Source organism: Zootoca vivipara, chromosome 10 (genome assembly GCF_963506605.1).
Source record: "Zootoca vivipara chromosome 10, rZooViv1.1, whole genome shotgun sequence".
Taxonomy (NCBI): domain Eukaryota; kingdom Metazoa; phylum Chordata; class Lepidosauria; order Squamata; family Lacertidae; genus Zootoca; species Zootoca vivipara.
Window position 1 is genome coordinate 54,551,978 of NC_083285.1, and position 15,650 is coordinate 54,567,627.

General features: G+C 43.4%; 1 protein-coding gene across 6 annotated transcripts in view; it reads right to left on the reverse strand.

The window, feature by feature from the left end:
• The window catches only part of KDM5A (lysine demethylase 5A), a 50,029-nt gene that overhangs the window by 8,597 nt on the left and 25,782 nt on the right, over positions 1–15,650 (reverse strand). For 2 of the 6 annotated variants that reach the window (XM_035127037.2, XM_035127042.2), the window contains 11 exons: positions 14,459–14,576; positions 13,132–13,487; positions 12,541–12,679; positions 10,955–11,134; positions 10,247–10,408; positions 8,403–8,954; positions 7,121–7,264; positions 6,575–6,734; positions 6,052–6,272; positions 4,832–5,242; positions 1,808–1,870 (listed from right to left, as the gene is read on the reverse strand). In XM_035127037.2, coding sequence (XP_034982928.1) covers positions 1,808–1,870; positions 4,832–5,242; positions 6,052–6,272; positions 6,575–6,734; positions 7,121–7,264; positions 8,403–8,954; positions 10,247–10,408; positions 10,955–11,134; positions 12,541–12,679; positions 13,132–13,487; positions 14,459–14,576 — 2,506 coding nt within the window. The other 4 variants (XM_035127038.2, XM_035127043.2, XM_035127041.2 and 1 more) reach the window with 4 other exon arrangements.

The following is a 15,650-nucleotide window of genomic DNA, read 5'->3' on the forward strand; positions in this document are numbered from 1 at the left end:
ATTCATGTGTCATTAGAGAAGCAAGGGTTAATATAGATCTGGCATTCACTCTTTACCACCAAACCGGGCATCATCAGAAGAGAGAACTGCATCTGGCCCCAGACCTTCAGCCTGTCCATCAGGAGCAGCGTTAAGGATGCCAGAAACCAGCAGCAGGTGCTACAGTACCTCATCAGTTGTTCCCAGGTAACTTCTGCTCAAGGGGACAGACTGAGGGGTGCAGAATACTTGGCTGGGAATTTACCAGGGAGGATGACTCCCTGGTTAATGCAACAGAAATGGGCAGGGAAAGCCTGTGAGAAGGAAAAGCCCCATTCTGTAGGATTTACCTGGAGACTTCATTTTTGAAACCAACATATCGCAGGTGCTTCCCATGGTTCAGATGTTGCAACCGTGTTTCAATTCTCATTCAAGTAACAAAGCAGGGTTTCCACAGCCTGCGCCCAGAAGACTCAGAGATCCATACAACACCCTAGCTGGCATAAAGTATGAACATACATTACCTGCATAAACTTCCATAACAGAGGGGGGACTATGATTCCAGTAAGTGGGCAATTAGGCTCTTGCATTTCACCACCAAGATACATGGCACTTTGCATAAAAAATAATCATGTGAAATGACACGAGCACAATCCCAGTTCTTGCAGTTAAAATCACAAAGGCCAGGGATATACACAGTGAGAATTAGCTGCTGCTGCTGCTATATATTTAAGGCTCACTTTCTAGATAATTACAATGTCCATTTGTTCAATATACTCAATTTCCTCCTCGAGAACATACACAAACACACACACAAAAAAAATATTTCCAATATTAAGGTGTTCCTGACCACAAACTGGCCCTTCCTGAAATCTGTGGTTTCAATGTCATGTACAAGCAAAATTGGAAGTAAAAAAGTAAAGGGAGAGTCCACAGCTTTATGGCATAATATATGCATATATGAAGACATTCATGTTCAAGTCTGCAGCAAATCCAGACCTAGATAGCTGCTGCCAGTCTAAGTAGGTGGGCCAAAGGTATCAGGCAACTTCATATATTCAACTCTACCATAGGTATCAAGTTAAAACAGACCATCATCCTCTAAATTAGTAGCTGGCTTGATTTTCAAGTAGTATCGGATTTTGTCCCCTAAATTAAGTGCACTCTACTTTAAAAGAATTTACATTTATTGACTATCTCAAAGTAGCCATAAACCCAATTCAATCATATTATTGTAAACCTCCTTAATTCAAGTCTATTCTCAACAGTTTGCTTCCCCTTTTTGCTGTTCTGAGCCAAGCCTACTTTTTTGTTTCTAGCAATGCTTTAGTCACTGATCAAAGGATTCCTCCTTGTGTTTTTTTTGCACATATGTGGCAGAGGGTTAATGGCCACCATGCAGTGGCAGGAGCATATAAAAGAGGAAGCACAAGTGGGATGGAAGTGCTAAAATTATCAGTTAAACCAAAGGCAAGCATGCTGTCATCAAAAAGAGAAACACAAGCTTTGGTTCCCAGCACTGAGAAGCATTTATTTCAGCAGTCAAAAGGATTTCAACTGAGCGTCTGACCTTAATTCTACCCAAAAAAGTGAATCAAGTACAGTAAATTAAGATACTCCAGCATTTGAACCCAATTCTCCTCCCTGTCTCCAAGCAGAGCACTTCAAGAGTACTTGAGGAGGTGCTACTTCTATGTCACTTCCTGCAACTGCTGGGGTATTTTAGGGGTGCAGGGCTGTGGCCTCCAACCTGTCATGGTTGTTGGAACCGTCAGTGGTCAATTAAACATTTATTATCCATTATTTAATTCTGGATAAGGCCACTGACCTTGTTTGCGTTATGAGACCTGGCTGAGTAAGGCCTGGTTTTGGTCTCGTGCAAGTATCCAAACTGCAGTGGGGAGAGAGAAGTGTCAGTTATTGGTAAAGACAGTTATTGGTACCTTAGCTATGCATTACGGTCTGCGGTTCTTAATTCATTGACTGCAAAATCTATTTCTGCAGTGCTGGAGGTTGGGCAGACCCATTATACTGGATAATTCAGCATACAAACAAAGGCCAAAGCGGACTTGAACTTCTTGGTCTCTGACAGCCATGGGTCTACACCAATACCTGGCTCTGTTCATGCAACAGGGTAAGTTCTGGGATCCATGATCTGCCCTAGTCTGAAAGCCTATTAGGCACTGCCAACTTGAAAGGCAGAGATCCCTCCCTCAGGTACCCTCAGTGGGATAGTAGGCATTTTAGGCTGGTGTGCCACTGGATTCATGAAGCAAGCTGGATTCCGCAACTCTGGAGGATAAGCAACAGCGAATGGGCCTGGCTGATGTGTACAACAGAAGGTTGCCTTTAGCCAGTGTTACTCCCAATAGCCTTTTCATTGGTACTGTCTCCCTGGTTTAGGAAGTTGATGCACGTGAAGGAGAGACCAGTGTTAACTCTTATTAATGCCAAACCTGACCAATGGACACATCAGCCTTCCCTCTTTGCTGCCACTGTATCTGCAAAGCATCATCCAGTGGACCTGTTCCGAGTGGCAAATAATGTTTTCTAAAATTCCTGCCAACTTGACTTTTGGCCTAAATGGCACAGAGACTGTGATTGTGGCTTTTTGGTTGATTCCCATCTACAATGGGAGAAACAATCTCCTACAGGCCTTGTTAAGACTTCCTTGCAGCCTTTCAAAGTACTGGCCATGAGTCTTGGCGCCCCAGTTACAGAACTAATATTCATAGAATTGCTTGGCTATTGTGTTCATTCTTGAGAGAAACCCCAAAGGCCAGTAAGATGAGATTGCTCACCTCCCTGCCTCACCCCCACCACCCCTTCTTACAGAACCCCATAATGCACACCCACTATGTATGAAACCACTGGGAGATCTCAGGTGTAGGGATGGCATTACTCATGTACAGATGAAATCGGTATACTTTTTATCCAATCCAGGTTCTGCAGAGTCTATGCCTGATGTCTGACCACTGAGGATCAAAGTTAATTGAAGCCCTATCTAGATAAGACTAAAGTGAATATGGTTAGCAGGTAGGAAGATGGGGGCTTGAGCTTAGTCCTCAAGCTTGTAGCTTTGCTGGGGGCAGCAAACAACTCCACCTGTTACAGCAACCTCAGATTCAGACTTAAGGGACCATTCATGTCTTCATAGCTTTGAAGCTGGAATGTCATAAAGTGGCAGAATGGAGTCCACACATTACTGTGCTCTAGCATCTGCATCAACTTTCTTATTACCTGGGTCCTTCTCCCTCTTCAAGACCATGGACTCTCCTTCACTGGAAGTTTTTAAAACAGAGGTTGGATGGCCATCTGTCATGGATGCTTAAGATTCCTGCATTGCAGGGTGTTGGACTAGATGACCCTCACGGTCCCATCCAACTCTATTTTATTATTCTTTGACCACTACTTTCCACAGGCCCAACCACTGTGTCTTAGAACAAGTGTGCCATCTTAAGCAAAACAGTGCAAAACATTTGAATAAGAGAATGTACAGAAACATTATTGATAGCTACTGTTTGCCATGAAACACTTTCTCCTATAGTTTGCCAGTGTTTAGCAGCCTCTTTTTATTTGTATTTTTTTTTGGACAAGTGCACAGTGGGCAGGGCAAATATGAGTGGCAATATATTTTAAACTGGTTTCTAAAAATATATTAAGTTTATAAAGGAACAAATTAGCAAGGATGTTATACAATATTCTCTGACCTGAACTAGTGTGGATAGTGTGAGTGATCAGTCTAAAAAATAGGCAATTTAAAGCATCTTCATGGTGTGTTCCCTAGGTCTCTGCAGCTAAATTCTGCAGCAAACCCCTGGCTTTTGCAGCATATGGAAATTTCTGCAGCAGCTTATGCACTTGTGCAGTATTTACATTTTGAGGCGTGTGGCTTTTTTTGCAAAAGGACAGCTTTATTTTTCAACAAATAACCACACAGCCAACAGCAATCTGCATTGTTCACCTGCACAAGAACCCCCTGTTAGTGCATACCCTGTTTCCCCACCCCTGGATGATTAGGTGCATTACTGCACATAGGCAACAGCTGGCATTGCCAACACACAAGTCAATCCTAGTTATGCGTGCACACACATGCATAGCAGCTTTGTGGAATGTTCTCTGAACAGAAGCAGCACAAAACTGTGATGGAGTTTGAGTGTTGCTTCCAGGAGATTGCTCTTGCAGAGCTGAAAGTAGAGTCCAAAGTTGCTGCAAGTGGACCTGAAAAAAGGTCTCCAGGGCGGAAGAGATTTAATTTGCTATAATCCGATCAGTTCTAAAAGCTCTGCAGATTTACCTCCAGCAAGAAAAGTGGGGCAGTGCAGCATGTGGCTTCCCTCAACCTGCAGACTCATGGCTCACAGGCTTTATGCAAGAGCTTTTGGAAGATTAACTTTCCTAGACGAGGACCGCACGGCCAGCTTAGAGACTTTCACTTCGATACACACCAAGGCCTGGGAATACAGTTCTCTCTCAAGTCTGGAATTAACTCCTGGGTGTCAGTCAGCAGGTTTTCTAGAGTGCCAGCAGGGAAGGAAAGATGAGGAGATGGGAAAACTTATCAGATGGACGAACTATTTTCAGATTTACCCATTTCTCTACTGCATCTCTTAAACTGCATCTCTCAACAGTCAGAATCCAGTTAGCAAGACTGAATTCTACTTCAGAACACCCTAAGTCATACATGCACAAATGGTACACACGCATAAAATTCCTTGTTCATTATTATCAAGCATACATTTGTATGGTTTCTACCCTTTAAATAAAAATAAAATGACAGAATGCTAAGACAGCCTGCAGTCTGAAGCAGGCTAGTACTGAGCTCTGAAAAAGTTCAGCCAAGGTGACCCACCTTGTCCTTGCAGGGCCTCTGGCAGTTCTGTGCAGCACACACTGCATTTTCATCATCGGACTCCTCAGCTCCTGACCAGTCATACTTGGAGGGGATATCCAAGATTTTCTTCTCCCTCTTTTTCTCTGTGCACTCTTTCACCAGCTCTACCTTGGCCGCAGCCGCCTTCTCACGCTTCTTCTTCCGCTCCTCCTCCTTGGCCAGTTTTTTGGCCAGTTTGTTCAGCTCCTTTGTCTTATCCATGGTCAGTTTTAGCTTCTTCTTCTTGGGCTTCTCCAACTTCTTCAGCTCTTTAGACTTCTGCTTCATTTCGCCAAAGAACTGCTCTGCTTTCTCTAGCTTGCGCTTCCGCTTCCGCTCAGAAGAGTCTCTTCCCCGCATTTTTAATGGCTTCTCGTCCATGCTGTCATCCTTAAAGAAAACGTAGTTTGACAAAAGAAAGGTTAGGAAGACGGACATATCACAAAGCAAAGTCAAGGAACTAGGATTGTTTAAATCCTGTAGCGATTCCAGAGAGCGAAACACATACTGCTGTGATGCTACTTGGGTGACACTGTTCATTGTTGGAGTGGTGGCAAAGTGAAAATCAATAAGCAGAATGTGTACACATATACACAGAGAGACAGGCTACATGATCCAGAAAGGCAGGTGCTGCAGTTCTAAGTTTTCTCAATCTTATACAGTTGGTCCATCTAGCTCATACTGTCTACACCAGAGCTTGGGAACCAGCAGCCCATGGTGCCTTTGGATCCAGCCTGCCGCCTGCCTGCCTTCCCTCTTTAACAGATAGGCTTAAATAAAAAAGCTCACACACACATGACTGAGTTTGTTTTCCCCTGAGCCAAACTGCCTAGTATGGAGGAGATTTTTGATGGGGTAGGGAGAGAGATGAAAAAGTGATTGGGGGGGGGCAATGGAGTTTTCCCTGCAGGAATGCAACCCTCAACATAAAGAAGCTTCCCCACCCCTCCTCTAGCTTAACTAGGCAGGGAAGAGAAGGTAGTTGTTGTTCTAGCTAATTTTGTTTTGTCTCCTAGACCCAGAGCCACAGGCTGTCCTGTTTTCCTCAGTGGATGTGGAGGAAAGAGAGGGGAACCCCACAGTATTAAGCAAGCATGTCTTGAAAAAGGACTTGGGGGAAGAAAAGAGATGGAAACTCTTCCTTTTGAAGGTAAGTTAAGAGAACTAAACGATTCTCAGTATGGAACATCCATCCTCACCTCCATAATATGTAGAAACCTATCCTCTGATGGTGGGTGTGTTGCTTGCAAGATCCGCCAGATGTGCTGGGTCTCATCCAGAGAAACCTCTAGGAGATCTCCGATCATCATTAAATCTTCTAGTTGTGATTTGGCTCCAGGAGACAGCTCAAGCACAGGAGGTTCTAAACTGCGAGGTACCAGGGGGCTTTTGCGAGGCTGCTTCCTTGGGGTGTTGGAGCCTTTTAGAGAGAAGCCGAAAATCACACCAGACAAGTCAAAAGAGAATGGTTTAATTTTTCATTAACATAAAAAGGACTAGAACAGACAAGATTTCAAATAAACAATTCATGCTGTATTTCTTAGTAGTGAATGGCAATTATTTCCCTTAATTACGGCATACTGCAAAGTCACTTGAATGATCAAACACAGCAGTGGAAGCTAGAATTATAGTTAATTACTCAAGAACCACAAGGCACTCAAGTGTTACATGTTACTGTGAGGTCAGACAATCCCTTAGATGCCCCTATATAGGAAATGTTACCTTGAGAGCAGCTTTTGGAAGCTGATGAATATGCATGTTCAGCACAAAAGGAGGGGGCTGTCCACATGTGTGTTACAACTTCTTCAGATTTAATGGGAATTTCTTCATCACAAAACAGGTTGGGCTCCAGACTGCTAGAGGATTTTACACTGGCATTGTCCTATGAGCAGAATGTAAGTGGGCATAAGCATAGGGTTATCTGTTTTTGTACCAACATATGTTAAGCTAGTGTGTTATAGGAACATGGGTTAAGGTTTACTTTTTAATCACTGCAGTAGATAGACTAGAGGGCCAATACTTCTCTCCAGATTTATGGGGACGGACAGTGCATTTTTGCTCATTTCCAGTCAGTTAATTCAAATGCAAACTCTGCAGTAAGATTGAAATCCATTACAAGCTTCACGACACATCTTGGATCACCTTGATGTGTCAAAGCAACTTTTACAGCTGTGACTGTAAGCTACAGTAAATTGGCTGAAGTTTCATTGAAGAAATAAAACTGACATTAATGCCATGATGCTCAAATATTTTTACTGCAGTACTGACCTTTATGTCATAGCCAAATGCTTCCCTGATGTCTTCATCTGAATCCGTCTCCTCATCATCATAGTCTATAGTCTGTCGCGGAGATGACGACACACTACTCATTGCCCGGTTAAAGCCAGATTGCTGAAAACTAGTCAAGTGACCCTAAGGGGTGAAAAAAGTAATAGGAGGTAAAAACTAGGTTAATTTAGAAGAATTCAACAGGTGGTCTCCTTTGCTTTGCTCTATGGATACAATTCAGACCCAGAAGTGTAATCTTCACATCTAAATAAAATACAGTATACTGTATTTTGGCAGAGAAAGCCCAAACAGAAAAAGGAGTGAAGCAAACAGGAGGCAGGATACCAAAATTTGATTAGTAACTCTTCAAAGTAAAGATATAATCCCATCAGTAAAACAATATGGGAAGTACACCTACATTCACCTGTTCTGATTGTCACATTTGACAATCTCTGGCTTTGCAGCCTATAAACCCCCTGCTGGTCAATGAATATACTTTAAAGAAAACAATGTGATTTGACCACTTACCTACATTTGTAACAAACTTGAGTTTATTAAACTGTGAAGCCACTCCTATTCAAACTTAACCTTTTCACCTTATTTTGTAAGCCAGGGGTAGGCAACCTAAGGCCCGGGGGCCGGATGCGGCCCAATTGCCTTCTCAATCCGGCCCACGGATGGTCTGGGAATCAGCGTGTTTTTACATGAGTAGAATGTGTCCTTTTATTTAAAATGCATCTCTGAGTTATTTGTGGGGCATACCGGTAGGAATTTGTTCATTTTTATTTATTTATTTTTTTCAAAATATAGTCCGGCCCCCCACAAGGTCTGAGGGACAGTGGACTGGCCCATGGCTGAGAAAGGTTGCTGACCCCTTTTGTAAGCCTTGTGACTTTATTTTTGTAAATGCAAAAGAAAATGTGATCAGCTGGAATTCCAGAGTTAACTGGCCATTGTCTGAATGGTGCACTGCAGCTATGAAAACTGAATATACATTTTTATAAAGTTCTGTGCCTTACTGTTTTGTGTTATTTTTGTGGAGGTCCCTGTTGTATATATCATTGTAATCTTCGCTTGTAAGCCTTAGAAGACACCTAAGGTTTTTTTTATATAAAAAAAATCACCAGAAGCTTTTGGTCGCAGGAGATTGAATGCATTCAGTCAAACTAAGCGGCAGTTCTTAATATGCAACAACTTTTCAAGTGTTCCCTGAAAGAAGCACTACATACACCAGAGAAACAAACTACATGCTATGTATTGCTTAGGCCCCGCCTCACCCTACCTGTAGGTCAGGGTTGGCTGCGGCCTTCTGTAGTTCTGCGCTGATTATTTTCTCTGTTTTCTCCCGGGCAGCCTGTTCCACCATACGTTGGCTCAACACAGACAGCTTGGCCAATGCGGAGGACAGTTCATCTGTAGCCAGAGCTTGCCGTGCTCGGTCCTGCCAACTCATAGCCCGCTCTGTCAAGCACTGGAGTGCCTCCCCCTCCGGCAGTCTGACCGGCAGCTTTTGCAAGGACACAAGCAGAGATAAGATGGTCTCAAGGCGGGGTCTTCGCGAACGCATGCAGAGTGGGCATAGGAACTTGACTTCTTTGGCAGGCCAGCTGGAGCCTTTCTTTTGGGAGCTGGTTTTGGGGAGGGGCACACAGGTGCTGTGAAACCAGTCTTTGCAGAGTTCACACTGGAGCATGAACCCACTGGCTGTTTTGCGACAGATGCAGAACTTGATCTCCTCAATGCGGTCCACCATCATCATCTTTGCTAGGTTGGCTTCCCTGAGGGCATGCATGGCTTCAATCTCCTTCTGCTCACGGTCCTTGAAGACGGCCACCTATTTGACAGGGAGAAGAACAGATGAAAACCCTTCACTCAGCTCAGCTGCTATACCCCATTTTCCTTCTTCCTTTAAGTGGGGAGCTGGGGAGGCAAAGAGGCCACAGCACCAAACTATGAATCAGAAGGTCCCTTGTTTGAATCTCACCTCTGCCATGAACTAACTAGCTGGCTTTACGCAAACTTTTCTCTCCATCTCTGGCACAGTATTACTGAACTCGATAACTCATGTGAAGCACTATAGAAATATATCATTTTTAAATGTGCAGAAGAACCTTCATCTTAATTGCCACAGAATTTCCTATGAACATACGTTTACAGATTAGTCCAGTATTCAAAAGCAGTTCACATCTCTCCACGTATTGAGGGTTTACAGCATAATTATATAATTATCTTTACATGCAAGTACATGTAGACGCAGGTGGCACTGTGGGTTAAACCACAGAGCCCAGGGCTTGCTGATCAGAAGGTTGACGGTTCGAATCCCTGCAATGGGGTGAGCTCCCGTTGCTCGGTCCCAGCTCCTGCCAACCTAGCAGTTCGAAAGCACGTCAAAGTGCAAGTAAATAAATAGGTACCGCTACAGAGGGAAGGTAAACGGCGTTTCCATGTGCTGCTCTGGTTCGCCAGAAGCGGCTTTGTCATGCTGGCCACATGACCTGGAAGCTGTACGCCGGCTTCCTCGGCCAATAACGTGAGATGAGCGCCGCAACCCCAGAGTCGGTCATGACTGGACCTATTGGTCAGGGGTCCCTTTACCTTTACATTTTATTATTCTTCCGAAATGCCTTCCATTTTTAACATAACTTTTAAAATTATGATTGAAAGCTTTCCATCTCAACACTGAAGAGACTTCCACTGAGCAAACAAGAACTATGCAGCATAGCTATTCTGTGTATTTAATTTCAAAAAATTACAAACAACTACCTCTTTACCCGGCACCTAAAACTATAGCAATGAGGCATGTTACACCCTGGTTGGGAAGACATTCCATGGGCTGGCCAGGGAATGCCCTGTCCCTGGAAGAACTGGGCCTCAAGTCATGATCGCAGCATGTGGAGAGGAGCCTACAGATGAAGGTAGACATTAAGATACCCAGAGTCCCAAGCCATTCATGGCTCTAAACTTTAGCATCAACACTTTGACCTGAGCCTGGAAACATAGGGAGTGATCAAAAATTGGCGAAAATACCTGCCACACTCACAAGAATTTATTGTTCCATGAAGTTAGAATATAAGGGCCCCCCATAGAAGAAATCAAACCCAGTGCAGCGCTGTTCTAGTTCCTTACCACAGTTGCAGTGTCTCTGGTCTCTTCTAGTCCATCTTCTAGCTCACTCAAGGACTCCAGGTCAAGTTCCTTCTCTTTCTCCTTCTCTATCAGCTCCTTGACTCTTTTTCGCCTGTTCTTACTGCTTCCATAAACACCAATGTCAGTTCGAGGGCTCAGAACCTGCAACCAAAAAGCAGACCAGTTATAAGATCACTCAGGTTGAATGCTTCACAGAAACATTTCAGACAAATTTCATTCGAAACCAGATTTAAGTCATAATTCACCATTGGGACAAATTAAAATGATTTTGGCAAACAGTACTTAATTAGCAAGCTGAAACGTTTTGGGGTGGGGGTAGGGAATCAATTTCAGGCAAAGCAGACCCATTTTCCTAGATAGAACCCCTTAGCATGGTACTGAAGTTCATGTATTTTCACCTCAGTCATGTGCAGATTTAAAGCTTCTCAGTCGGTTAAGCATTAAGGCACTGGGAAGTGTTATGGCTATACCAGCGCCAAGCATCAGATAGAGATGGTCACTAGCCTAAGGTTACCAGCCGTCCCCATTTCCCGGGGACAGTCCCCAGATTTACAAATCAGTCCCCATACAAAATCCATTGAAGTTGAAAAGTGTCCCCGGATTTTTTACACTAGCCCCAGTTAACCATTTGAAGGCAATGCTAAGGCCATTTCTACAGGCCCTAATACAGGATTGCCCACAACTTACCTGTAAGAGTGTGTAGCTTGAGTTCTTCTTAAGGAACGTTCTGCCTGTTCGCTCCCTCCAGGCACGGGCTGCTGCTACCTGTGAGTCGACTTGCGGCAATGCCTCAAGGCGGACGGGTATCAGGCGGCCTTTTGCAGACAGATTCTCTAGCTGTTCTAAATATGCATAGTTGCTCCCATTCTAGGGGGTAAAGAATCATTCTCAGCTAAACATTGCCACCACCACAGTAAACTGAACTTATGCCAACCTATGCAGCCATAGGTGGATTTCAACACTGCTCAATTATATTAGTATAAAATGGATAAGTGTAATAAAATCACATATGAGCATTAACACAGCATGACACAGTAAGAGAATAAAATTACAACAGTAAAATAAAAGCAATTCACACTAATAGCCCTGAGAAAATAAAAGGGTCCATGTCTGCTGCCAAAAATACATTGGATGCTGCCTTTTAGGAGAAATATTTACCCACCTAACCTGGCAATATTGACCACCATGGCAGTGGTTTGAGAGTCTCTTGTAGTGGTCTGTCCCATTACTTGCCACCTGATTTTTTAAAATGGAGAGGCCAGGGATTGAACCTGGGACTTTCTCCATTCAACACAGGAGCTGTGTTGCTATGCTATGGGCCCTACCCATAACGTAATCTTCCTTGGGATGAGTGTCCCAAGGCTGGGGTGCCAAAATTAAAAGGCTCTTTCCTGCCAGATCTCAGAGGGCATAAGCATTTGGAAAAGGGTCTCTAAGGATGACCTTAGTGTACTAGCAGGTTCATATTGAAGGAAGTGATCCCAAGTAGCCTATTACTCTACCAGCTCTCGCCCATAAAACACACACATTTAATAATTTCTACACATTTCATTAGTTCCCATAATTTACTCCAAAAGCAAATTTTATAATTTTTAAGTACATAATTCCAGAACACCTATCTGTAAATAACAAATGACTTCACTCTGCTTGTGAGAAACAAGTGAACTTGTATGGGTGCATAAATATAAAATTGAAAACCTCTATAAAAGGACCTGTTCAATTTTTGTTCAAGGAACCACAGCTATACGGCTAAGTCTGAGACATAAGGGGCAGGGTGGATGATGCCATTATATTTATCAATACAAATACAGCTCATTTAATTGGAGAAGGCTTCAGTATTCAAGTTGCTCCAACTGAGCAGTTTTCACCAGCAGTGACTATCCACCCTTACATTCTTGAAGCCAGTTCAGAGAACTAAAAATGTCAGCTTTTATTCACAACTAAACACAATCACAGCCAGGGAACAGACTCCCTACTATTCTTCGCTTAAAGAAATGTTACAGTTTTATTCTATTTTTGCTGTGTATTGCTTGCCGCCTTCAGCATCTCTATTGAAATGGAAAGGCAGGACATAAATACGGTAAGTAAATATTAAGAAGACACTGCAACGCATTGCCAGGATGCATCAGGATTAAAAAGCATGGAAATGAATGGGACAATCAATAAATATCAGATTTCAAAATGATGCTTTATTTTCGGGGAAGGAAGGAAGTGCCTGTTGGAAAGGATTTAAGGATATAAATACCAGCTGCATTGCTTGCTGTGAACCATACCTGAATAGCCTCCACTTTGGATGTCCAGTCTCGCGCTCGCTGCAGGGCTTCTCTTAGTGCCAGCACATTGGGCAAGTAAGCAGGGATGTTCTTTGCTTCATTGACAATGCTCTCCAGAGCTGCTATGCTTTGCCGAGGCCTGGGGGTGCAGGGCAGCACAACCTGATTAGCATATGGTCTTGCTTTCTTATCATTATAAAGTAAGTCCTAGCTACCACGCAGTCATTGCCTGAACAGCCATCACCCAAAACTAATCCCTTCTCTGTGGCAATGCATTTTTCAGCGTTATTTATTCTATTTTTAAGGCTGATGATGAAAACTGAATATCATCAACGGGATTCAAAGTGCAGTTTTAGCAAGACGCTCCCAAACTTATCTCTGAATAAGTTATCTCTGAAGGACAGAATTAGAATGTGAATGCTTTGGTTTCATTTTTTGGCCATAAGGCAGGCAACGCTCCATAAACTTATTAGAGGAGTCAGTTCAGGTGTTGGGAGGCCAAGACTCAACTACAACTCATTGTGGCTTAAATGACACCGCAATTCTGAGGTCCTGTAAACAGAGAGCAGAATGACCAAGAGTAATACTCGCCTTGCTTGCAGGCAGACTTTAGCTTTCTCTTCCCACCTCTCGGAAACTGTGAGCAGCTCCTGCAATTCAGCCATGGCCTTCTCTACCGCATGGTGTGGGGCCAGCCCCACCCCTGAGTCAATCAGTTTCTTCATCACATCCAAGGTGACTCTCTGAGGATCTGAAAGGGTCACCCGCACCTCATCCAGCCAGCGTGCCTGCTGCAGCTCTTGCTTCAGGCGAGGCAATTCAGGAAGTTCCACATAGAGGCCAGTGCCCATGTCTATCAGCATCTGCAGCTTAGATGAGTCAGGGACCTCATCCATCATGGCCTCTTGAGCACGTTCATGAAACTCTTCAACGTCATCCAGCAGGTTCTAAGGGAGTGACAAGAAGGTTCAGAACTATTGAGGTTCCAAGCAATGACATCTGATGTCAGGCAAAATAAAAAAGCTACAATGAACAGTTTATTGCAGGAAATGCTGCCCAGAATAACTGACAAGGTAGGAGAAAGTGCTATTCTAAGTGCTTTGCTTGGAATGGCAAGCAGTGCTAACGCACTTGCTTCTACCTGTTGTGTTAAACCTGAAACCCCTCCCCGTAAAACACTTTTCCTGACTATGACTACTGGAAACAAACCAGTTCAGTTTCATTACTGTCCGTGTTTTGTTTTCCTAGGATACTAGTGTCCAGGCTCACTGCATTTCCCCCTTTGAACAATTTGCTTCTCAAACCATAAGAAGAGCAAGCACTGCCAGGAAAACAATCTGCCTTTGTATGACTTTGGCTATATTTAGGGAACACAAAATGCAAATTATTTTTTGATTAACATTAGGAAGATTTAAAGACCACAGAACTAAATGGAATAGTGTGTTAAACACAGCCCCTGGATTACACAATTTTCAAACTTAGATATGTTCATTTATTGATTATCTTGCAGAACTTCCATTTCAAACAGGAAATGGAAGCTCTAAATCAGAGGCAGCTGATTTCCAGATGAAGAGCCTGATCCCGCTCCCTTGCCCCCAAACCCCACTGATTTTAGTGGCAGGAGGTTTAAAAAAAGTAGAAAGTGCTAAGATTATTACAGTTCAGTGCCTTGATGGCAATCGAAATCACCACCTCATAAGATCAAACATCTGTTGAGCAGAGAGGAGTTGATAACACCCCCATACTCCCAGCGACACACAGACACAGCTGAACTGCAAAGATCAGCTGAGTAGCAGGGGCTGCAGGCCTGTGATGTCTGCATGTGCAGGATAAACACTCTTCAGTCATATCAGGTAGCCACCTCCGTTCTAAAGAGAACCAAAACTCAATCCAAGTACAGCCTTCTCCAAAAACCCACCTTTACTTGCCGGGCCTGACTGATGACACAGGGAAGGCTAAACAGCTGCTGCACAAAAGCTTTCAGTTCTTCCACAGTCAGCTTGGTCCGTGTCCTTCCACTCTCTGGGGTCAGTCTACTATGGGGAAAGAAAAGAACCTTGTAAATCACATACACAGTACCTGGAGGGCAACAGAGTCAACAAACGGGCCAAGTTCAAGGTGTTGATACTAATATGTAAAGCCCTATACAGGCCAGGACCAGCTGTTCTCTGGGGAAGTTTCTCCTGCAAATTCCAAACATCTCAGAAGTCCGCTCCACAGTAATCTGGAGCAGGGCTTGCAGTGTGGCAGCCCATTCTGTGGAACAGCATTCCTGTCAAGATGCAACAGATGTCACTTTCTGCACTTTTTGGCAACTCTTTTTTGTTGCTGTTGTTCCAACAGGCTTTCTCAGCTGGATAAATAAGTCATTGCCATGAGTGTCTATTTTGTATCATGTTAGTTTTGTTTTAAGTGTATTGGCTGTTTTTGTGTTTAACTGTTTTTTACTCTTTTATTGCACATCGCCTTGAGACCACTGAGACAAAGGCGGATTTGATTAATAAATTAACAACGACAACACATAGTAAATTTCCTCTGGTTACATAAACATATCTGTTTCATAAAATAGAGGCTGTAGGGGAGTTTGAGGCCTCACCATCACACACTCTGAAAAATAAGAGTTCAGCTGTTCACTATGTAAGAAGAAGAAGAAAGAGAGTTTGGATTTGATATCCTGCTCCGTCACTACCCTAAAGAGTCCTCAAAGCGGATAACAATCTCCTTTCCCTTCCTCCCCCACAACAGACACTCTGTGAGGTGGGTGGGGCTGAGAGACTTCAGAGAAGTGTGACTAGCCCAAGGTCCCCCAGCAGCTGCATGTGGAGGAGCGGAGACGAGAACCCGGTTCCCCAGATTATGAGTCTACCGCTCTTAACCACACCACACTAGTTATATGTAATATGTAATAATTTAAAAGCTGTATAGCCCAATATTTTACCAAAATTAATAGTAGTGTAGATTTAAAGTTAAAGAGTTAAAGCTTGCCAAAATCTCCACTTATTTTCACCTCACAACAAACATAAATATTTGGGGACATTTTATTAACATGCAAGTTCACATGGAGGAGAAAGGAGTCCTTCAGGATACCCATGTGAATATTAATTACGTCT